Genomic DNA, 25412 nt, shown 5'->3' on the forward strand with positions numbered 1-25412 from the left:
AGAAGCACTGCCAAGCCCCTCGCCTCCTACTCCACTACTACAAGCCAGAGAAGCGTTCGCCGCATCAGTACCTTCGAATGAGGATCAGTCTCCTCTTCCTGATTGGAGCTCGAGGGGGAAGGTGTGGCCGATTTACTTCCGGGAGGTGAGGGGGAACCATGAGGCAGTGCACTCCGGCTGACCTGAGGGTTTAGCTGGGTCAGTGCGCTCATGGGGTTGGGCAGTATCGAAGGTGAGCTGTTTATCAGGGGGTGGTTACGGGCGGGGTCATAATGAGAGCCGTCGGGGTGCTGGTGATGGTGTTGCTGTTGGTGGTGGTGCAAAGCCATCTCCTGCATCTGGGGTGAGAGAAGAACACCAGCTTTACTATCTGCTCCTCTACTCACAGTAAAGATCAACGTTTGCCAATTAGCCAAATATGCAAAGACGTAGAGGCGTAGATGACATTTTTTTTTTTTTTTTGTACAAATTTGAGTAAGATATTCATGTGTGTTGGACCATTAAGATATGTTGTAAAGACGGGAAGAGGTCTGCTGGTAAAAAAACAAGACAGACAGAAAAACCCTCTTCGAGGTCTCAATCGTAAACTGAGGCTGGTGGTTAGAAAGCTTCGCTTTTCTCTTTCAGCTGTCTTTTCTTAGGACAGAAACAGGCACTATTTTCAGACTTGTAGGTTTGTGGCCAAGTTCATCTTATTTTTTATTACCTATTTTGGTAACTGGCATTTATACAGGAGGACATTTTAAATACCAGAAGCAAATATCTCACAGAAAAACAAAAAAACAAATACAAAATCTCACAGCCCTGCATCAGCCAAAACAGCTGACTCAAGCACTAAGGAACACATTTACATTGCTCCCTAAAGGTCAGCACCATTCACTCTTAACTAACAGAAAAATAAAAACATAAATGAAGCACCTATTCTGAAAGCTCACTGGACTTTTGGGCTCATTGCTGGCTGCCATCTTTGTCATTTACCGAAGCCTTGAAAAAGGAGGCTGCATTTGAAACGGTATACTTTTTTTTTTTTTCACTTGTAGTACGTACTGCAGCTCCCCTTAGAAAATGAGTACTGTTGCACTGCATTGTGCATATAATTGGGAATTCTGCTACAAGTCAAAAGAAAAATATGCAATTTGGAGCGCAGCTTCAATGAGCACTCATCTGTCTCTGCTCCTTCGGCGGCTCAGTCGATGTGATGTATCTGCTGCAGCACAGAGGATTGTGGGTCAGGACAGTCAGAAAAGCAAGCTGGCTTGCATACTGCACAATGTGACCAGATGCAATAGGATGTCTTGGTATTGTTTTTGTTTTTGCTCATTGGGACAGAAAGAATATTTTTCTGGCACACTAGATAGTACTGTAGGACAGGTATGGGAAGGATTTTCAATGAGGTGGAGCTGGATGGAGCCCGAGAAGTGCTGCAGTCAACACGGCCCCCTCTGATTGGCTCAGGCGGCCGTCAATCAAGCAAATACAACCCAAAGAGACTTTATCGAGGTTTTGATTTTAAATTCACCATCAGGAAAAGAGTTAAATAATGTTACTGATTGCTTAAAGCACTTAGAATCAATATTTACCTCCGCTGCGCTACTGAATATCCGTCTCGGTTAGCGATAGGCTACATGCCGACTTGATGAGGCCACCAACAGGGTTCCTCTCGGCTCCACCTAGCAGTCTAGCATCTTATAGCTCATTATTTTTGCTTTTTTGCAGCCCACGTCTGTGCTGGTTCTCTCTCACTGCTTTAAAATTCGACAAAGATTTTTTTCTTTAGTTTCCCCCCACAACATACCAGCCCGAGTCGTTTTGAGTCATTAGGGGAACTTTACCTCGAGCCACATTTTGAGCTGTTTCGACCTTCAGTCATGTAACACACAGGCCCGTTATCACTCAACTCAAAATGATATAATATTTCAAGGGGGCTCTCTGTTACAGTTAAAGGTACAATCCATAATTTCTATTGACTGCTGTTTCTAGGAAGTGCAACAACAAGTGCACCCCCTCCGGGTTCCTTGGGACACTGTGGCCTGCTGGTGGTTGCTGGGGGAAGACTTCAATTCCTGCTTTTTAAAGTTCAGTTTCAAGACATCTCAGTACATGGCAAAGCAATCATTGTGTCAATGGCGTTGGTCAACAACCCTATCAACCCTCTCCTCCAGATATATTTTTCTGACTGCATTCAATGAGAAAGTGACTTCCTGCCATGTAAAATAACACTTTTGTCAAATAGAAATAGAAACAGGAGCTACACTCGCAGCAGGAGAATGACCCCAACACGCAGAACCACTTCAGAGTGATTACAGAATCAGACTCACACGGAGTTCTGCTCTTAGCAGTCCTCAAAGATGTTCAATAATAACTACATCAAAAGCTTTTCTTCAAGATTCATCAGGACAGAACATGAGCGCGCTCCAAAGGATGCTTTTAATGCAGGCATAAATGGGAATGTTGGCCAATTTACAGATCAGAAAGTGATGAACTAGCATTTGTTAGCTCTTTGAAACATTTATGAGTTAAATAATACATTACACATTAGCGAAGTGCTAAAAAGATCAAATTGAAAAGGCCCAAGCATATGAGGTCTTGATAAACACGAGTGGAGGTTCAGGGATGAAGGCTCGGCTCTCTAATCATAATTGGTCCCAGTAGATTGCTGGAATAAAAATGCACAACAAAGTTGTACGCAGGCGCCGGCCCGCTTTGAAAACTCAATAATATTCACACGACATTAGATTCTGTGTTTGCCTCAGCAGCTGCTCACAAAAGGCAGCCATGAACAAAGACATTCCTTTTGCATTTCAAATAACCGAGCTCTAACCCCCCCTCCCCATCCACGACAATCTCCAACTTCCAATCATAATTCAAAACACCATCACCACACTCCTTAAAACATGAGGAAATAGCTTCAGCAAAATAAGTAGCAAGACAGGAAAGAAGGGAGAGGAAGAAAGGGGGGAAAGTGAGGGAAATAGAAATCCATTAATTTTCCATTTTCCATGGACTTGCTCTTTAAGGGTCCTCACAAACCAAGAAGCATTGAAAAACCAATTAATCAAACATGAATGGGCTATCATAGCCATAGCAGACGCGTTGCCATGGCAACAGCCTCCAGGCAAAATTGTCACCCCTTTAATCTGAACCTCGCCATGTTTAATATAAACAAGAAGGAGACATGCAGAGCAAAAGAGCTCACCCGGGAGAAAGGCAGCGTGGCTGCACGAGTGCTGCGAGTCGGGTCACCGAGGCTTCACAGTCGTACACGAATCCACATTACAGCTCCGATCTGATGGGATTAACTCGAGAGATTGTTTTGTTTTCTTTTTTGTAAAAATTGGGACAATAATACAATTCAATTCATTCTCGTGGAGGTAAAGATGGTGGAACCTATCTGAGCATGTTTTGTCTGCAAATGTTTGACTATAAATGTGAATCGGATCACGGTTCTTTTAAGCACGAAGTAAAATAACTCCCAGCTGTGTTTGTGGTAAATAAAACAGGTGTTTTAAGTTCAAAACATGAGCATTTCCAGAGCCTAATCGATTGTTTTTTTTTTTTGTTTCTAAACATGAACAGACCTTAAGCATTCCTTAAGTGACATTCCTTTCAGGCACAAATTAAAAAAATATATATATATACTGTATTTCTTGATCTTGTTTTGAATCAGGCGCACATTACGTCTGCCATTATTTATAATCACTCGCCGTTTTTCGAGCCATTAACTCAAATTTTCATGAGAGCTGAGTGTTCTGTGCTGACTGACGAAGCAGAAAATGCAAAAAATATCTTGTGCGCTTCTTGCGTAAGTATGAAAGTGTGAGTGCTAAAAGCAGCTACGTGCGGCGGTAACACAACGGAAACTACTCGTGCTCATTACGGAAAACCCTCCCACTGTGATAATCTACTCCTAACAGTCACTCCTGTGTCGTTTCTTTCAGGCGTCTCTGAGAGCTCTTAGTTTGCTGCCTTCACCTGTGTCAGACGGGGGGAAAAAAAAGAGCAAGAAGTTATCACATAGCGCCATCAAGCCCGAGCTAAATAAAGCGGGTGGCAGACGGCTGTACAAATATTATGAAAGAATCTGACAAAAGGTTGCCGGTTGCCATAGGTACTGTATGCTAATTCTTAATGGTGTCATCCGAATAGCTGGCCACAAGAGGGAGGGGTGGCGGTGAGTAACAGGATTGGATTGGTCACTGCTCTCTGCCTTTTTAGCATGTAACACACACTGACTGGTCGTGGACTCCTGACAGAGATGACAGTCCTATAATAACATAACACACAACACGAAGGCAAGCGCTGATGGATGGTCGGAGGTTTTGTCGTAGCATCTTTCTGACGCAGCGCCGCCGTCCTGGTGCTTCTGCTGCATTTTGTGGTAAACCAGTAACTACCAACTCCAGCGCTGCAGTGGCCTAAATTTATATATTTAGATTATTTATGAAGTTGGATTCCGAGTTCTCTTGGGCATTGTCGTAGCCGTGCTTAACCTCCAGCAATTTAGCTGTTTGTTTGTAAGGCCCCCGGGGGATCAGAGTCCCTCATATACACAGGAGGCAAAGTAAGAGGGAAGGAAAAGAGGAACGAGGACAGAGAGGGAACACAGCGAGAGAGAGAGAAAAACACACTGGAAAGACCACACGACCTAAGCCCGTCTACAAAAGTTACCGAGGGGGTGGGGGGACGGTTAGATATTGCTTTTTTCTTTTTTTTTTTTTTCGGAGATGAGCAGCCGGGCCGGACTTTAAACTGTGATGTAAAGCCAGGAAACTCGGTGTGAACGTGCTCCTCTGCCATCGTTACGCCTGTCGTGTTTGTATTCACATCTTGTACATCATAGTCAAATGGGAGTCAAATAACAAAGGCTTTCCAATTATGTGTAGCACATTGTGTGCGAGATGGAATATCACAAAGCCATTGTTCCCCTGCTCCTGCTGACCTTACCTTTGAAATGGTTTCACGGCCGCTCCAATTGCCTGCACCATTTGATTTAGCTAAGGGGATTTGACCACCAGCACAGAGATGAGAGAAGGGGAGAGGAGAGAGCCCTCTACGGCTGCAAGGAGACTGAGGAGAGAGTAAAACAGCCAACCTTGCTCTGTCCTTATGATGATTATAGCGGAGCGGCATCTGTTTTGTCATTTAAATCGGTGGGGCAATCGCCGCGCAAGGTTTTTTATAGGCCTGGCATCATAATACACTCGATGCCGAAGAATCGTCGAATGTTGCGGTCACGTTTCAACTTATTATCACCATCGAAAAAAGAAAATAGCCATCCAAATATTTCCCCATGAAGCCTTTTAATTAAGTGCCTTCTACAGAGCTGAGTCAATTCACTTCAAAATGCAAATGCAAATGAAATGTCTTTGCTAATGATAGATTATTTTGCCCCACAAAGAGCCCAGAAACAGCTTTATTTCTGAAGGGAGGTTTTTGCAAACTTCTGCAGAGGATCGATGGAAAACATCTAGACTGAAAACATCACAAACTGGTGATGGTTCGTCATTGAAACCACCCAGAACATCATCAGTGCTGGCCTCTCGAGCATCAGCGATATGGGTGAAGTGTGATGTTTGCACAGAGCCCAATGGATGCTAAAAGACAGCAACCATCCCAGCCACAGTCCATTGATACAGAAGTATCCACTGCTCAACAACCAGACTACAGAACAACTTCTTTCCTCAGGCTGTGAGATGCTGAGAAATAGTTTTTATCAGCTGTGAGTCCATGTATGTGTGTATTATTATGGTCCTGGAGACAGTTGTTGTATCAGGAACTACCACAGAAGCAGTTTTGAGTACTTTGTGTTTATATTACTTGGCAGTTTTTTTGTCTCTTTTGCCTGATAGCATCACAACCGTGCAAAATGCATTCATAAAAGAGGACAGATGCGTAGTTTAGATGAAAATAAAGGCCAGGTTTGACGATGGGTGTGGTGAGGGCCCAGGTGAGGGCATGCTTGCCAAACTTCCCGATTTCCCCAGAGATTTCCTCCCTTGATTTCTCCCAAGATTTAACATTTTTTCCCCTTTTTTAGGTACCAGTTTTCTCTACTGTTGTTACTCGTCCTCCTCATTGAGTTAGCGACAGACAGAGAAATGGAGAGCAATAATATTCATACAAATTATTTTGTAATTGTCTGTCCTAGAATCACCAATATGTGGGGGGTTAAGACCCCCTAGAACTGCGCTTTGGTTTCCGATTCCTCTCTATTGTTGAGATCTCAAGGTTGGAGAGGGCCCGAAGTGCACGATGCAGCCAGGAAACTTTACAGTCATGTAGTCGGGCTTGGTCCAACCCATTACTGCTGAGTGCCCAGCCAATAATGTAGTAACGACTGGAGGAGTCATGGGTCGGAACGGGAACATGTTCCCATCACGAGACGGCCTCCGGTTAATTTTCATGATTTATTATGTAATCATCCTTTTATACAATTTTCGGTAAAGGGATTACAAATATCACTTGGCGGCGCAATCCAGGTTGTAAAATGCTAATTATATTAATCTCGAATCCAGAAACATCGCCTGCTGAACTGCTCTAATCAGCGCCATCAGACCGACAGACCCTCTCTCACCCCGTCCCACCCTGCTTGAATATACAGTGATCAATGCCTCTGTGCGTCCTGAGACTTTCCTCTCCCCACCCACCCCACCCCACCACCACCACCACCCCCCGCTTGACTGGAGCCATCTTGTTTAGAGTGATGGCTCACTCACACAGGTTCACGGCTGCTATTGTAAAATCACCCAGCGTTTAATTGAAACAAATGACTATAATAATAGAACATTATCCCTGCAGGCACCCAGCCATGACAGCTTTAATTAGAGGCGCGTTCAAGACTGATCCTTCAAAAGCACAGCCACCGCGCAACACGGCGGTAAACACGCCTTTAGGTGGGGGAGCCAACCCCGGGCCTCACAGCCCCTCAAAGCTACTTCTCATTCGCCCCGAGGGCAAAGCGCTAACAACTCTGTTCCTCAAAGAGCCTTCGAGCCTTCAAGCCTCCTCCCCCTCCCTCCCCCTCTCTCCCTCTCTCTCTCTCCCCCTCTCTCCTCTCTCTCTTCATCCGTGTCTTCGGTTTATCAAGCTTATATACACCCAGGAGGGTCATTTACACAAGCTGAGGAGAATTAATAAGAGAGTGGATTTATGAATCATACGCTGCTTAAGTATGAAAGCAAAGGCAAAAAAAAAAAAACGCTGCTTCTGCCGTCTTGTGACATCAGACAGATGCTAAGTAAGGCGGATATGATGGGCTGCAGATGCCGGGATGTTCGGGAAGAAGGAACGCGAGGCGTTTAAGAAATTTGTTGAAGCGTTAACGCACTTGTGTTTCAAAAAAAAGGCGGTCGAGATTATTCACAAGACAAGGAGTCTTTGATTTGGATGTAATACGATGCTGTGATCCAGGTGTATATACCAGCCAACTGTATTTAGCAACACGCTATTAAAACCTTGTTTTATTAAAAAAAAAAAAAAAAAAAAGCTTGGCAGTCGCTCTGTGTTGCCAAAACAAGACACCGAAAGGTCACTTTCAATCGCTCCAATTACATGCTAGTCAAAAGCAGAAGTATAAAAATGCCTGCTCTTGCACCTTCCGCGCTGAACTGTGATCAAGTAATTAATCTGGCAGCAAAACAGCAATACCTCACAAACCAGCAGCATAAGGAAATAATTACAAGAAACTTCAAAAAGGAGAGGAGAAGCAGTTTATTCCAAGTGCGCCTTAAGTAGCCACACTGTTGAAATGGACTCTGCCACGTTATCTCTCTGAGCCAAACAGAGAGCGTTGCCAACACATTTGATATTTTTATGAAAAAAAAAAAGAGCAGGAATGACTCGTAAGTTGTGCCGTGAGGATAAAAACACACAAAAATCAGAAGTTATAACAAAGTACAAACAAAAAAGGTAAACTTTTGAGGATCTTCTCTGCAACCCCTCTGATTGGTATCATATGTTGTGTTTTGCGCAGGGAAATACGCGCACGGTTATCATCATTACAGTTATTCAATCTTAAAAGTATAGCTGGAAGCGATCGCACAAAGGGGCTGATGTTCCTGGTTGCGACTGATTGTTGGTTTGAAAAGTACTGTACCACCCCGAACGCCTCTCAGAGTGACTCTGTGGCAGCAACAAGGCAGTGGTTGATTTGCAGATTGTAATGTCATGATGTCCCCCTCGGCAACATCCTCCATGTTCCTCATTACCGCTAATGTCAGAACCTCCTTTGCCTTTATTTCCCCTCTCTCTCTCTCTCTCTCTCTCTCTCTCTCTCGCTCTTCCTCTCCAACCTCCCCACCACCCCGGATCTCTCTCTTGTTCCTCAGTCATTCTGACTCTCTCTCCGTGTGTCTCCCTCTCGCCCCCCCTCCTCTCAGCCCGGGTGTGTCTCCGCGCTCACCTCACAAAGCACGGCGTCAGAGAATCAGAGCCTCGCCTGACATGACATGCAGGAGACGGTTGTGAGGAGCGGTAGGGACACACACTCTTGACAGCAGAAGGCGAGGCTCCTCTGCTCCCACTAATGAGACCCCTGACTGCTGTGTCAAACACACTGTGTGTGTGCGTGCGTGTGTGCGTGTGTGTGAGTGTGTGTGTGTGGGCGTGCCCACAGATGCACAACAAAACAATGAATGTAGATGCAGAAATAATGAAGACAAAAATAAGAAAGAGCGCACATATGAAGAGTATGTGCGTACAGTATTGTGTGGAGGTCGTGGCGGGGTGATCTACATGTGATTATCAGAGATTGTACCCGCATTTCTCTGACAGCTTTATCTCTCTCCCCAGCTTTCGATCTATAGCAAATGTTCCAGATGATGGACTACCAAACAAATGAGCTAAGTTTTAATGTCGTGGAGCACGTGATCGCAGAGCAGAGTGTGTTTGAGGCTTATCGTTTTTCCTGATTTTCACCCAAAAAGCCCATTTCATAAAAAAGTGGACAGTTTTTGAGCAGGTTGACATGTAGATTTAATTGCCCCACACATCCAAATGTTGTTTCCTACAGCAAGATTTAAAAGTAGGGTTTATCGACAAGTGAACTTTTTGGTTTGCAACAAAAACAGCTCAGAAATAGTTCTTGTAAAAGACTGAAGCCAAGCCGATTCATCAACTTGCCGATATTATGACATTATGACTGATATTTGCCTATTCAGATATATCCATCAAGGCAAATGCACCACTGTTAAATCTTGTTTTTATATAGATTATAATGAGAAAAGATGTTTCCAGTAACTATCATTTCTGTATAATTTATCACAGGTTCACTGTTTTCATGCACTGGCATCATTTTTGTCAATAAAGTTTATTGTTGAACAGCAGATTATGCCTCTGTTACATATCTCTGTCACAAGTGTTTGATAACCACAGTTGAGGGGTCACTGCAAAAAAAGGTGAACGTATATTCACTGATATGTTATCTGAATCTTTTTATGCCCTAATATTGTTATCGACATCGTCCCCACATATTCAGTGAAATGCTCACTTTTTCTTTTTTTTATAAGAAAAAACAAGTCACCAATATTCCCACATAGAAAACAATAAGCTTTTTTTTGGCGTCCTCCTTGGTATCAGCTTTGATATCAAATACAAACTGTGAAAATCACCTCGTCACGTGTACGGACATTTTATCCCCAGTAGCCACCACCGGGGATAAAAGCTACCAATGATTTCTGCCTTTAGCTTTGCGCCTCTTGCCCCTGGATTACAGTAAAAAATAAAAAAAAAAAAAAAAAAAAACAGCCCACGATGAACTGTGCTCCATGAATGCACAAAGTGTTTTTAATCACCCGGACTCGAGCCACTCTCGCTCACATTAGCGGACAGACTGGCAGTGTTGTGCTGAACTGGTGGCTGGTGGCACAGCAGGGGAGACGTCCCTGAGTGAGATGACGTGGGACGGCTCTCTGCCACCACCACCACCACCACCACCAGGGCTGAATATTCCTGGTGGTGAAAGCGACAATGGGCTGATGGATGGTTGAGATAGGGCACAGTGCAATATGGACACGATTTCATGGCATGATAAATCTCAGCAGGGGCCCGTGGCTAAGTGTAATATGAAATCCCTTATCTATGCATCTGCTTCATAACACCGGCTATCTGCTGCAGCTGCCTCGATCTGCCTCTGTTTCTTTCAGGGGCTTCTGCTCTTTGCCTTGAATGCCGCTGTTGATCGCATCGACAGCGTGGAGGAGGGCGATGGCAACAACACGTGTGTGTGTGATAACCCGCCTTTTTTTTTTTTTTTTTTTTTGCTCAGTTATTTTTTGAAATGCGATGTGATGAATTATCTAAATTGAAACTTGCCACTGCTGAGATCCTCTTCCATTAGCTGCGATCACACCGATAAGCAGCGTTATTAGAGGAGATGTTTGCATTATAGCACCCTGTACTGTAGAAGTCGGCATGTGTCCGTCCCAAAAAAACAGGTTTTGAGTTACACCTGCGGTACAGACGAAACGCAATTTGTCTCACAGAACTGATCCTTTTCAAAGTGCCGTGTGTGTTATTCAACACCATCTCTTTAGAATTTTCTGATTAAAAAGAAAGAAATTAAGTCGGCCCCCTTATCCCTCTGATTGGCTTAACCCGATAATTGACTTTATCAGGGTGGAGAGAAACAGATGAGCTGCCATCCCAAGACTGCAATAAAAATCCTCCCAAAATGACGAAATTGGGAAAATAACCTATATTTCTTTTAAGATATTTCTTAATATACAACTACAGTTTCATATCACATTGCCAGAGAAATAAGGCACTTTCTCCCAGGAGATGAGAAAAGAATTGAATTTTTCCTTATCGGTCATCTATTTTTCCACAGAATGCTATTACTTGCTGCCTGCCGTTGCTAAGCAACAGGAAATATTAATAGGACCTTTTATTAGCTAGGCTTTACCAGTGGAGTACTAAAATGAGGAAGTGGAAAACATGAATGTGTTACATAAATCTCCGAACCTTTCAGGGTTTGCACAAGTCTCTGTTTGTCCAGTGATTTATGGCCGTGATGGTTCATTTATGGGAGAGGGAGGTGTGAAATGCCAAATGGAACATTAGCCGAAGGGACAATTTGAAAATAAATAATCACAGAAAAAAATAAAGTGCACAAAAAAGGGGGAAGCAGTTTAAAGAACCGCCTGATTTCTTTTTTTTTTTTCTCCTTCCTTTCTTTCCCTGAGGACTTCGAGAGGCCATCAAAAACGAGCAGGTGATGTTTTTGTTCTGCTGGAGAGCATTGATCATTCAAAATCATCTATGGCTGAATCAACATTGGAATAACTAATACAAGTCCCGTTTTCTATCACCGGGCCTGTTGAACTGTGGTGAAAAGCGACAGACATTCCATCATTTTTTATTTTTTCCAGCAGACGCTCTAATCCCTTTAAAAAATGACTGGAAATGAAGGTCTTTCAAAGGAGAAATGGGTTTTTCTTCATCTGAATGAAAAGTATAGAGCAAAGCCTCAAAGAGCAGAAAGTCCTTTAAGGGAGAAGGTAAGACAAATTTAAAGTCCGTATTGGGGGGGGGTCTAAACACATTTAATTGCAATATTTCAGAAAAAAAAAGTCACTTGATAAGAGTCCAGGTGACGCGCAGCACTCTTCATTTTTCCAGACTTCAGAAATTAGGAGGCCGGGATTGTCTCTTTTAAAACGCATCGCTTTATCTCTAATCCACCTTTTTTCGCTCTCCCTTCCGTGTTTATACAAAGAAACAGCAGGTGTACAGTATGCGATAATACATTTGCCGAGACCCTCCATCAGAGAAAGGGGGTGCAGGGGGGGGGGCACATTAAAACACACCTCTGCTCTCTTATCATTAATTCATCCCAGCTTGTCTGTGACAAGTTCAGTTGACATCGCAGCTCATATTTCATTCACACAGGCTCGGAGAGTGAGCACCTGCCAGGAGCACTTAATACCTCAGCGAGTAAAAGTAAAGAAAGGGAAGAAAACACCCAACTTAACATGACAATCGGGGTGGGATTAACACGCGATAATTAACCTCAACAACTGAGGAGAAAGGGCCCCCGCGAGGAAATTCTTACATTCAAATGTTGCTAACAAAAGAAATTAAGAGTATGAATTTGAATATGAATGCAGCCGGCGGATCCTTAGGGTGCCACAACCCTCATTACAAACGGACTGACCCCTCGTTCAGGCGGATCCGCGTCTCGTATTCCGGAGAAAAATAACAAATGAGATAATACCTGGGAGTTTGACTGAGCTGCATATAGCTCTCTCTCTCTCTCTCTCTCTCTCTCTCTCTCTCTCTCTCTCTCTTTCTCTGTCTCTCTCTCTCTCTCTCTCTCTCTTTCTCTGTCTCTCTCTCTGTCTCTCTCTCTCTCTCTCTCCCTCTGTCTCTCTCTCTTTCTCTCTCTCTCTCTGTCTCTCTCTGTCTCTCACTCTCTCTGCCGATACATTGCCGTTACGCATAACATCCCCCTGGCTGATTATACATTCATCATCTGTTACATATTCACAACATCACACTCGATGGCAGTTTGATGATGGCTAATATTGCATGCATCATTGAGGAACATGAAGGAAAGGGGGGGGAAAAAAAAAAACTTAATCAAAGATAATGTATTCCAGTTTGCAGGCACAGGTCACACGAATTTGAGGGGCATCTTTTTAAAAATGTACCACAATTGAATACGGAGCCTTTTTCTTTTTTTCTTTCTCGGATCAATCGCGGATGTAGTTGTCAGACCACAGGTGTGATGCTCGTGCAAATATATCTATGACATAGTTTTGCTCGGGGCGAGTTTATGTGTAAATAGAGAAATAATATGCAACAACAACAACAACAAGGCCACTTCACTCGTGTGACATGGAATTATTCACCAGCAGCAGCAGCAGCAGCAGCTAGCAGAGATGTGAATCTTTCTGGGCTGTATTGATAAGATCAATGCAACCTGAGCATGGCTATTAAATGTCTAATGTGTTTTGGAACTTGTAGATGCTATGACAGTAGGGGCATTAACAGAGAGAGGCAGAGAGAGGCAGAGGGAGAGAGAGAGAGGCCCTGCCAAGTGCATCAGAGCATCAGAGAAAAGAGCTCTCTGAAAGATATCAGGTTTGGCCAGGAGGGGCTTCAGGCCGCAACATAATAAGCATCAGCAAAAAAAAAAGAAAAAGAAGAAGAAACACGTATGAGTTGAAAATGGACTCTACGCTACAAAATTAGGGGAGTACAGTCAATTATTAGGTCTTTCAAGGTTTTGAGTGTCAGCAGAGGGGAAAAAATGTCTGGAGGGTAAAAAAGAAAAAGTCTCCGCCTGGTTGGAAAGTTAGTTTCCATCAGCTCCTCTGCTTCCTGTTGATGAGTCACACCACCGTTAAAGGTCCAGTGTACGGGATTCAGGAGGATCTACACGCCAGAAATAGAATCTGATATTCATAATAATGTTCACAGCGGTCTACAATCACCTGAAAGTATGAGTTGTTACCTCAGGATGAGACTTTTCATAAGGTGCAGGATCCGCCATGTTGTGCCCACATGTAACCCAGAACACACAAACCAGACACTGGCTGTAGAGAGAGATGCCACTAAATCCTACACACTGATCCTTTAAAGGATTATAGATAGATGTAGATTTGTAACATTTTAAGACACTTTCGCTGTGCCTATTTCATGTGCTGCGTTGTCTTTGTTTGTCTATCCAACAGCGACATTCTAAGCCTAACTTCTACTTTGGGGTCTTTTCAAGCTTAATTTGATGCGGACACTCTGAAATCACAGCACTGAATTGTATGTGAGTTGGTGCAGGGGTGTTTTCTACCCTGAAGTTATTGTAAACAAACATCGGGATTCGTTCGATTCTATACCTCCCTTATGTTCAAAAAATTAGACGAACTGAATCCAACTACAGGGTCAGCGGTGGCCTAAAGGTTAGAGAAGCAAGCTCATAAGCAGAGGGTCTCCGGTTCAATCCCCTAGACCAGCAGGATAAAGGTAAGTAATGAAATGAAAGGCAGCACTCCTTAATTACCTCCACTGAAGTGCCCTTGAGCAATGCAATCAACCTCAACTGTGGTGTTTTTTTCATTTCTGATAAATCTGCGGATTATTTCCACATCTAGTTTATGTTGGTTTGGTTTAAAAAAAGAAAAACAGACAACAAACAGAAAGATGAAGGGTCAATGTGTTCATGTGTTGGACTAAATGTCTAAGAATATTCACATTGAGACTTTTGGATAAATCCTACTGGAACTACTGATTTAATTGACTGATTATTGGTGGATTCAGCTCCTCTACTAACAAGTATTGCCTGATAAAAGGAGGAATCTGAGGCCGTCATTGTTTTTTAACTATTAAAAACACATCAGTGAGCTTCACTGTTATGTTAGTGACAAGTTTGTGTATTTACATCATCAGTGGGGAAAAACCAGACTTTGGCTGGAAATCCACCAACAGGGAAACAAAGTCAGAAAGAATCTTAGAAAGACAAATGAATTGTTGGCGTTGTTCGTCTTTGTGTGGGATATGTAGACAAGAGGAACAACACAGAAATACACCGGTTTTTATTCCTCAATATTCTCTATTCCTCAAATTAAGTGAAAATCTTGTCAAAAGGATCCACACCCACCTCAGGATCTAAATCTGAACACCATTTAGTCCTGTGCCCCCCCCCACCAGCACCACCAGCACCAGAAGAAACACACACTCTCTCCAGTGTCTAGCAGCTCCCTGAATATGATCAACTGCTGCTGTGATACTGCTCTAAATCCTTTTTGTTATATAATCGCCCTATTTATTTCATGTTTATATTGTTGCACCTGCAATGGAGCACTTTCAAATGTCCTCGTACTTGAAACACGTAGGCGCGCCTTTTAAAATAAAAAAAAAAAAAAAGAAAGAAAGAAAAGAAAACCCGGAGCTCTCAGCCTTTTGTTGAGACAGAATAACATTATTTCACTCAACTGAATTATCTCTAAAATATCTAATAATGAAATCCAGGAGGTACAGAAAAAAAAACTGGAGGTATATGTGCTCATTTTGAATAAGAGTTACCTCTTTCCTCCTTGCAATTTCTTCTTGCTTTCCTCCCCACAATGTCCCCCCCCCCCCCGACTCCCCTTCTCTCCATCCTCACCCCTCCCCTCCTCATCCAACTCTATTGCACTCTTTTCATTGCCCAGCTCACGTATTGAATCTGCCTGATGAAAACAGATCTCACTGCAGCACCACAATAGAATGGCTGATGCAGGAAAGATGAACCCTAATGGATTTTTTTTTTTTTTTTCTCAATGTGCTCAAGATTGAATATAAGGCCTGACCTCCAGATGTAGTGGATCCATTTCAACAGCCCAGATATTGTTTATAGTGAGGACACAGGAACACATAGACGCCACAACATCAACAGTCGGCCTTCCCGTCCCGCACGTGACGCCTCCGACAAAAAAAAAAAAACAACTGTACTTCTCGGGCGCGTGAAAACTAGACTAAAATTAGAATTGACCCTCGTTATTTATCTATCCATGTCAAGTGAGGTATTCATTATGATAGCATCTCGTGTTTGAACTGCCGAGTTTGCTTAATTACTCTGCTCAACAGACTGTGTCAAGGTGAGGCGCCGGTTTAATAGACACTCTATTCTCAGCACAAATGAACCTCCGCTACGGTTTGGTAGTTTCGCCAGGCAGGCTATTTGATTTAGAAATTTTCTGAGTTTCTGCTTTATATGCTGCTTCTTTTGCGGTGAAGTTGAAGCAGCAGCCCTGAAAAGATCTCCAATATGTTCAAGGAGCTTAACTCGGAGCCACTTACTGAATAGTGAGGTGTGGGGGAGGGGGGTTTAACATTTCAGATCCCTGATCACCTGGTTAGGAGAGGCTTTTTTTTTTTTTTTTATATTTGGCGGTGTTATTTTTGAGTGTGGTTCTTGATTTGCTCCCAAATTACCCTGAATTAGAGGGGGACGATTTATGAAGTATTTCACAGCTGGAAAGATGGCTCTTGCAAAAAAAAACCTGCGCTGTGTGTGTGTAGTAGAAACTAGCAAACACTGTTTTAAATCAGTAGTAGTGGTATTTCCTTTTCCTCTGAAGGCAGAACACCTACGACAAGAGGCGACTCTCGAGATCCGACCGTGCTCGCTGTGTCCATGGACGCACACTTACACAACGCGGAGCGACGATGTGTACTCGACACAGGAGTCGACGATGTGTGTCGATGATGTGTTTCACGTCACCTGTTGGACTTCAGCCCACGAGCAGTTGACGGGCTGCGGGTGCAGGCAAAATGGAGAGAGGTTTAACAATGCTCATTCGCATGTAATGAAAGAAAGTAAAACAAATAAAAAACTTTGCAGGATTTATCTTCTAAAACTTTTTCTGCTTTCATTTCTGCTCCGTGAAATTAAACTGAGTGTCTTTGTGTTGTGGACAAAACACACACGTCATCTTGGGCTTTGCCAAACAAATCTGCATTTTTCGCGATTTTCTGGCATTTTATAGACCGAACAACTAGTCTAATGATCGTGAGAATAAACAGCAATGAAAGTATGTGTTTCTTCTTTGTGTCTCCACTCTCAGAACCAAAACGACGCAAAGAACATTTGCAGTCTATGGCGCTTTGATGACATGTTCATCGCGTCATTGTCATTTCCAACATTTCACATCTCATGCATTTTTATCACACACACCCTGCAGTATTCAATCTATTAAACCAACCAGAGTGTGGCCCCCTCTGTAGCGGTAACAAATATCCTGACTGCCAAGAGAAAAGACCGGCCAATCAACCACTGTCTCCGCGGTAAAGGTCATGACCAAAATGTGAAATGAATATGAAGATAAATGACGCACCAATCCAATACCCCGGGGGAATATTCCAACGTTATATATAATATACAGGGTGTGTTTATATTTCAGATCTTTATCTGGTCGTATTTTGTCTACAAACTGACTGTTGTTTATCCCGATCTCTTCTGTTTATGATGAACAATGTAATACATTATGCTTGACCCAGATATGCGTCTGTGTATTTAACATGCACTGTATATAATAGATGCCCTTGTGTTTTCATTAACATACACAAAACCGACTGCTGACTTTTGTTTTTTTCCTCTTCAATTTTCTAATGATGCCTCAGACAGACAAAGAGCAAAATAAAACACGTGTGGTATATTATCCAGCTTTCATATTCCCGGAGAGGCACAGCTGCCGACTGTAGCTATTTCTGTCTGTTTATGATTTCTCGGTCAATGTCGAGGGGAAGTTATGAAGCTATGAAATTCTGACCTTCAAACCACGAACACGCACACAAAAAACAATCTCCGAATATGTTAATACTGTTGACCATATGTGCTTTTTTGTTATGCGTTGATTTGTTTTTCCTGAGATCTGCGAGCAATAAAAAAAAAGGCGCTCACATCTGTCTATATTTTAAAGGGAAGCGTCGAAGGAAACATCAAACGCCGACATAAATCGTTCAAAGCGATCTGTACGGCGCACCTCTGTTCAGGGTTGGGGTTATTTGGCACGGGTTCGTAAAAAGGTTTTGAAAACCTACTATTCCAGCATGTTTCAAGCGCTTTCAAGGTATCCAAACCAGCCACATTTCCAAACCCTCAAATGCAACTGCAAAACATTTGAATGAGTTCATATTAACTGGATGTTTTGATCATGAGCGTTTGACGTCAGGAGACAGCAAACCCTGTAGAACAACAGGGTCATTTAATGTCAAATATTGCTAATTGTGAAGACGGAAACACCCAGACTGATTTTAAATATGAAGCGTATTCCCACCCTTGCAAACATTTCCACTCTTCCAAACTTTGAAGATTTTGTACGAACCTTTGATTTTAATCACTGAGGAGGATCTGAAAACACGTACTCAGCACAGCTTTTTCTCCTCTCTCCACGTAGGGCAATAAACAGCACATATACACTATAAGAAAGATGCTGCTTATTGCGGCCTATAGGATACGTTACGTTTCGTGCATAAGCTCTACATATATCATTAGTTGTGATAGAAACCTGCACTATTTCCTGCCGTTCTCATGAATGCAATTATGGTTTGGAGATGCTAATTTGCGGAGGAGCGGTTTCTGTGCGGAGCTGAGGGAGTAATCAGCACGTATTCATGTTTGAAGGCTTGACAGATTGACCGATGCATGCTGTCGAGGCAGATATGATGTTGATGGATTTACCCACAATCCCTTTCTCCATGCATCAGAGCTGACATGGCAACCACTGAACAATCATTCAGCTCTCCCTCCCTCCCTCCCCTCCCTCCACTCCTCCCCCCGACTTAGTCCCCCTTTCTTCACGTCTGGAAAATTACATTTGTACCTTATAAGGTTGAAATCTGTTTCATATTAGAAAGCGCTTTGGAAGAAAAAAAACGATGTTTTGGATGAAAATCATTTGAAAAGTCGAATCGCTCGTGCGCTCCGTCGTTCTGTTTTCCCCCTGAGTTGCAACTTTGCGTCTGCCTCAGTGTGTGATCATGTATGTTCAGTGTTGGTGTGTGTACATGTGAGCGATAAGATCTTGTCCTCAGTTTTTCTACCTGAGTCATTTAAAACCACCCCAAAAAAATGGAAAAGGCTTTGGTTTAAGTCCAACCCCTTTTTCTTCTGAGGTATCAAATCCCATTTTAATGTCATTAAAAAAGCTTAAATGGTCAGAAACATTTGTGGCTGTTACTGAAAATATTACCTGACTCCGTAAATGTCAGGTTACCGGTGTTACCGGAGCCTCGAGAGGAATGGTTCGGTCCACAGAAATTGCTACTCACCGAGGGCATTTGGCTGGAGACGAGGTGGCCGTCCTGCGCCAGCATGTTCGACATCATGAGTGTGGGCAGCTCTGGGTAGGAGTACGGGTTGATGAGCCCATTGTGTGGCAGCGAGTGGCAGAGGTAGCCTGTGGAGTCGTGCTCCATCAGGTGAAGAAGAGGAGGCTCGGGGTGGTTGGGCGGAGTGATGGGGGGGATCTCGTAGTCCTCGTCCCCGGCTCCGTTCCCACTGCCCGTGCCGCCGCCGCCGCCTCCTCCCCCGCCGCCGCCGGTCTGACCTGTGTAGCTCTGAAGGGAGAAACGGAGAGATGAAAAAGCGAGATAACTCAAGTTTAAGGAGGTAATGGATATTGGATATTAGATCAAACTATGGGAAAGTCATAACTGATTTATACATGACACTGTTCCATATGGGTGGCAGATGTAGACATTCAGTTTACAGTAATGGAGTCACTTGATAGAGAGGAGTAGCTATTATAGGCGCCAAGAGATCAAAATGTCCTGTTCATTTCCTGCACTGGCCAAGTTCCATGACTGTTGCACTTCCAAGGCTTACATGGGTATAAAAATCTCATTGTTGTACATTAAATATCATAAAAAGAGGTTTCAAATCATCTGTTTCACTGCTAGAAAGTCAAAGGCACAAGCCTGTACACATAATAAATGTAAGGACACAGTCAACCAAGGCTCTGAAGGTTTATTTCATTAAGGAACATCCAATTATCAAACTTCAAACTCAACTCACAACACACAAAAAGCTGGAGTAGAAAACCTAAAAATATACTCAGCAGTTTTGAATTTTCTCGGTCAATCTTGGGATGAATTTTGGCAACTCTGGTGCGATTTTTCTCCCGAATGCAACAACAAAGCACTTTTAATTCACGCCTCTAATTGGGTTCTTCTCCGCAGAAATGGCAGCTGAGGTTCACGGGTAGCACCGCATTCAGAGCCTCTCAGCTTTTTAATTATTCCATTTTTTTTTTCCTTTTTTTTAAGCCCCAACTCGAAACTATTAAAACCACACTCGAGATGGACCTATGGTACCGTTCAATTATCAGTAAGGCTTGCGTGTCGTGGCACACGGAGGGTATTGTGACGCCTCCAAAACAGTTTCCACTCAACACAACTACGAGACAGTTACACAGTTAACGCAGCAGCAACACTTTTATTTTCCTTATTGATTCTGGTGAAACCTGTGGACAAAAGTGGTCCGAGCACTACAGTCTTGTGCGTCAAGATCTTGATCCACCTAGAGTTTTCACAACTATCTTTTTAAAGATGATCAGCGTAAAGAGCACATTGACATTTTCAATGAATCAAATGTCCGCCAGGTTTATTTCCAGCTTGTTTACCTTTTCTGGTGCTTAAAAAAGATATATACAAGATTTTTTTCTGAGTTTATCTCTGTCCACTGATTTCTCTTATTGTAAAAGTACTGTTTCTTCTGTTTGGAGTTTATTTTGATTGTCCCTTTGCATCTGCTCCAAGAGGGTCATTTGTTCTTGAATCCTGAGAAAAAGCTGTTTGTAGGACGAATAACAATGAGGTAATCTATTTATTTGCGGCTCTGTAAGATTACAAACATGTTATATGACGATGAAACTTTTGTTTTGATGCCGTCCCACCAGACTACAGAGCAGCTTCTTTCCTTGAGCTGGGACCTCTCAACACTCAAAAATTGTAATTTAGGGTTTAACCTGGATAAATCGGAATTCGAACCAGATGACGAGCCTTAAGAATAACCACATAACCTTCATAGAGTTAGCCAGTTTTCCCACTGATTGTCTTTGTTTGGTTATGCAGGTCATATCAAGACTGTTTCATCAACACCTTAAAGGTCCTCGAGTACATTTCCCGCAACTGACACTTAAAAATGGATCCGGGAAAGGATCTTCGCTTCCCCCCGTGTGCATTTTCGTACGTCTCGGCACCGTTAAAAAGCTTCTGCTTTTTGCTTCATTAACAGTAAACCTTCATTGACGGTGCTGTCGTTACCGTGACAACAAACATACAACAAAAAACTGAAAATGGAGAACTGTGACAGCCATGTGAGTAAGTGTAATACACCTCGCCAAGTATAGAATCTGTCATATATCGGGACAGCACAAAGAGTGTTGTGAATTCTCAGGAAAGAATGATAATAAATTGAAAAACCGATGCCCTGATGGTTTTTAATTTTTCACAGAGGACTCCTGGATAAACACTTGGCAGATAACCCCTCTCTGACAGCTCCGCAAACTGACTAACATCGTTGATCAGCGACAGAATAAATACAAATCCTCCGATCCACCGACATAAGCTGATTATTCAAAGTTGAAAGTCACCCTTTTCTCTAACCTTAAAAAATTAATTGGGAGCATTCGTTTCTTAAATAATGTGACTGCTCTGGCAAAAAGGAAGGATTTATTCATCTGTTAGCTTCTTGCCCCCCTGGAGGAATTCAGACTCTTGCCATTCTACAAAAAGCTTTTTAAACTGTTTAAATTCTGATCTGTCATTTTTTTTTTTTAAAGAATAGGAGTAATTTTGTTTCAAACCTTGAACGTCTCATTTCGGAACAAAAAGGCTCGATGCTCAGCGATCGGGTAATAAAGAAGACCAACAGCCTCTGTATTTGTGTGCTGTCGCGCTAACACAGTAAGTCCAATCAGATCAGAGTTCTGCGCGGAGCCAGAAGAAAAGAAAAATAGCAGGGAAATTCAACGGGGGGAATGAAAAGCAATTTTGTCTGAGACGATCCAACTTGACTCCCATTGTAATGACTGAGTCAAATTAATCATCACAAATAATATTCTGGTGTCAGCCATTCAAGGGTTTTTTAATAGAATTTTTATGATTCATGTCTAGCAGTATACATCAAACAGTCAGTTCTGCAACATTTCTGAAATCAATTCAATATCATCTTTGTGTAGGCTGTCATCCTCGGCAGCGGAGTGGTCATTTATCTCTCAAACAGATACTTTTAGAAAATAAGGGGCACACGGAGATGGAGGAAAGGAGAGAGAGAGGGAGAGGGAGAGAGAGAGAGGGAGGATACAGGACGGTGTTTTTTTTTTTTTTTCCTTTTTTCTTCCCTTGTTCCCTCCCTACCCTGTTTTAGAAAAATAAAGGTGAGTGTAAAGGCGCATTCTGTCATTTTAAAACCAGATAAATCACGGGGCTTGTTAGGATCTGTGAGTGAAGAGGCTGACCTCCACATGACAAGCATGTTTTAGCTGCTCGAAATACAAAAATAACAGGCCTGTTTTACTCCATCAGCATCAGAAAGTAGAAACAGCTTATATATATATATATATATATATATATATATATATATATATATATATATATATATATATATATATATATATATATATATATATATATATATATGTGTATATGTGTGTTTTTAATTGTCTAATGCTGTTGTTTGTTCATTTTAAAAGCGACAAGGACTTTAAATCCTTGTGTTGTTAATGATTTGGCTGATTTTTTTTTTCTATTTACCCGCATTGGGATTGAAGATTGCGCCTTGAAGTACACAGAAACAATCTTCTTTTTTTTTTTTTCTTTTTACAATAGCTTTCTGGAGGATTAAAATGCAATGTCTTTTTAAAGGAATACCAATCTAAGGCGGCAAGCACAAAGCCAGATGAGGAGAGGAATTTCATTAAGTTACTATACCTAAAAACAGTGAAAGAAGAAAAAGACACCCATTTTTAATTCAACCACAAAAAAGGGGGGACGTTAGCAATGGTTTATTGTGAGGCAAGAATGTAGTCATGGACTCAGCGTCTTAAAGCGCACTTTCATCTTCCTACATGTTCCAGCAGATGAAGAAAGAAAGAGAAGTGTGATTGCCTCCATTTGATTTACTTTGTCCTGACAAAAAGCCTGCGAGCCGGTTGATATTAATTTTCTGGACTGTCCTTTGAAGACAGATGTTTTCGCAAACCTGCGGGGATGATGTTATTGTTTGGTCTAATGGACAAGAAAACGAACATTTCCTGAGATTCAATTTCCCTCATAATTGTTGGAAGGAAACTAAATTGTCTGCTGTAAACATCGGGGGCTATTGTGTGAAGTGAGTCCATGTTGTGCCCCCCCAAGGCCTTTTTTTTCTCTTTGCATCGGCCATCACCTTTTTTCTTTTTTTTTTAACTTCAACTCTGGCCACTGCGCTTAGTCATGTTCGTCAACCTTTTTGTTTTTTTTCCCCCAGATGTCAGAAATCTATTTCCACGCTACCATAACATTTTTCCCTGTTGCTTTTTGATTGTGTGGAGGTGGGGGGGGGACGAGGACTGAGGATGTGTCATGTGTTAGATTTGCTGTGAGGGCTCATCCAGTGCCCTTGATGATAAAATGTAAATACCAAGGACGTTCCCAGTTGGATTGTGGCGAGATAAATTATTCATATGCCTTCTATTCAGAATGAGCTTGCATGTACAGGACCACATGTACACTCCCGCTAATGTATACTCTTTTCTCCTTTAAAAGTAAAATCCAAACAAAGGCGATGCGTTTGATGGATTGTATGGACTGGCGTGTGTCCTAGTATGGAATTGGCTTTTCAAACAAAAGCCTCCTCTGTTTTTCTTTTTTTCTCTCTCTCTCTCTCTCTCTCTCTCTCTCTCTCTCTCTCTCTCTCTCTCTCTCTCTCCACGCTGAGGTACTCGTCATCGGTTTACTTTCAGTAGTCAGGGACACACTTCTACCAAAAGCTGCACTGCACAGATTTCTTTCTTTCGTTCTTTCTTTCTTATTTTCTCCTCCCACCGAAACATCCTTTATTTTCCTCCTCTGATCAATACCGCACACTATAGGGAGTGTTATTTCCAATACACAGTATGCTCAGTCTGCACAGTGAGCGAAACACAATCTGTAACATTTTAATTAAGAGACAGATCTCTCGACTGTAAGTGTTACATAGCGGCACACCTTTCATTTGAAAGAAACAGATGAATAGACAGTTGGTCTGGGACTGAGAGAGAAAATAACATTGATTGGGGAGCTTTCCAGCTTGTCTTTTTATTTGGCACCGATCTCTGCCTCCCTCTTGCAACGCTGTCTGAGTATTCAAGGCCTTCTGGAGATGATATTGACTGTGGCTAATGGCTCATTATCTGTACATTCTTCCTCCTATTAGATTATTGTTGTAGTGCCTGTGGAGAACTGGATCTGGAACACAAACTAATTAATATTAAAATGTATATTAAATCTGTGAAATGATTCACTGTCAAATATCATTTGTTTGTACAATAAATGGGCCGCGCACTCTGGTATTTATAAAACAACACACAAGCTTGGCGTCACGTTCTAGTTAGAGCTGAAGGCAATCGGTCAGATTTTCAGATAACTGATCATCAGGTATTCCCGATTGTTGTTAATTATTAAAGGGACAGTTCACCCCAAAAGCTAACCATGTAGATTGTGTTGCTGTGAGTGGCCATAGACGTCTCTGCCATCTCTTGAATTCAAGGGAACTAAATCTCACTCCACTTGTGCTCGAAGCAGCTTCAGGATGTAAACACTTATGGCGTCCCCCTCGGCTGAGCTGTAGCATAGTTAGCTAGCCTCTCGCCCATGAGTAGATGCATGACTCCCTCTTGCACCGTCTTGGTGGTGAAGTTCAAAAGAAAGCAAACAGTCCTTACGCAGATCTTGAGTAGCCAGGTCGTGAATTCTGGAAAGAAGTGGCAGACGTGGCGTTGGACCTGAGCTGCCAACCCAACGCGTCAGTGTCCGACGATCCAGATCCAGATGAGCCAGATTTTGAGATTTCGTTGTTTCTAAGCAATTATTTTACAGTGGCTTTGACCGAGTGCCATCTAGTGTTCTGACATCTCGAGAGCGGATGTCTCCGAAATGTGCCACCTCACACCGAAACAATCCAGATGTATAACTAGCACTGCAAGTAAAAAAGAAAGATATGTGCGCTTTTGATTTTGTTTTTGAGTGGACTGCCATTTGAAACAAAAGCAGTCTCTGCTTGCTTTGTCAACTGATAATTGTTTCAAATGCTGGTCAGACAAAACAACACATATTCTGATAGTTACCTCACGCTCTAGGAAATGAGCCTTTTTTATTCATCCACTATTATTTTTTTTACATCAGAGACTAAATAGCGATTTGGAAAAATAGTCAGTTGATTAATCTACGATGAAAATAATCATTAGTTGCAGCCCCGGTCGTATAATTTACTGGTTTCTTTCTATATCGGCTGAAAAAAGGAACATCGTTACACAGACATTACTTGTATTTTGACAGGTTGCCCACACACCGTGAACGTTCCCCTATTAAAAATAATCAAGCTCGCACGAAAAAGAACACAAGTGCACGAGTACGTTCAGAGTTTAGAGTCCTCTCAAGTCGGCGCTGGGCTTTTTCGGGGAGAGAAGGGGGCGGGACCGACAGCTTCGGAGACAGACGATGACAGATCTGCCTCACCACTAATGTGCACTTATCTGCCTATTGGAGAGCTTTGTCACAGTGGTGATTTATGCCTAAAAAAAAAAAAAATTCCCCCACACACTACCGCTTCCATCACCTTCCCGACACTCTTCGTTCCAACACCTTCAGCCGTGAGGGTCGCTCTGCTTCCCGGAGACAAAGTCAGGCCTCCCGTTATCTCTCCCTTCCACGCAGTCCGGTTTGCGAGGTAAAAAAAAAAACCCACTGGATTT

General features: G+C 42.5%; 1 protein-coding gene across 5 annotated transcripts in view; it reads right to left on the minus strand.

The window, feature by feature from the left end:
* Positions 1-25412, minus strand: part of tox2 (TOX high mobility group box family member 2) — a 130789-nt gene that overhangs the window by 16073 nt on the left and 89304 nt on the right. For 3 of the 5 annotated variants that reach the window (XM_037102244.1, XM_037102243.1, XM_037102242.1), the window contains exons 4-5: positions 18748-19035; positions 72-338 (exon numbers count right to left, since the gene is read on the minus strand). In XM_037102244.1, the coding sequence (XP_036958139.1) occupies positions 72-338; positions 18748-19035 (555 nt within the window). The remainder of the gene's footprint in view (positions 1-71; positions 339-18747; positions 19036-25412) is intronic. The other 2 variants (XM_037102246.1, XM_037102245.1) reach the window with 1 other exon arrangement.

The sequence above is a fragment of the Acanthopagrus latus genome, chromosome 6 (genome assembly GCF_904848185.1).
Source record: "Acanthopagrus latus isolate v.2019 chromosome 6, fAcaLat1.1, whole genome shotgun sequence".
NCBI lineage: Eukaryota > Metazoa > Chordata > Actinopteri > Spariformes > Sparidae > Acanthopagrus > Acanthopagrus latus.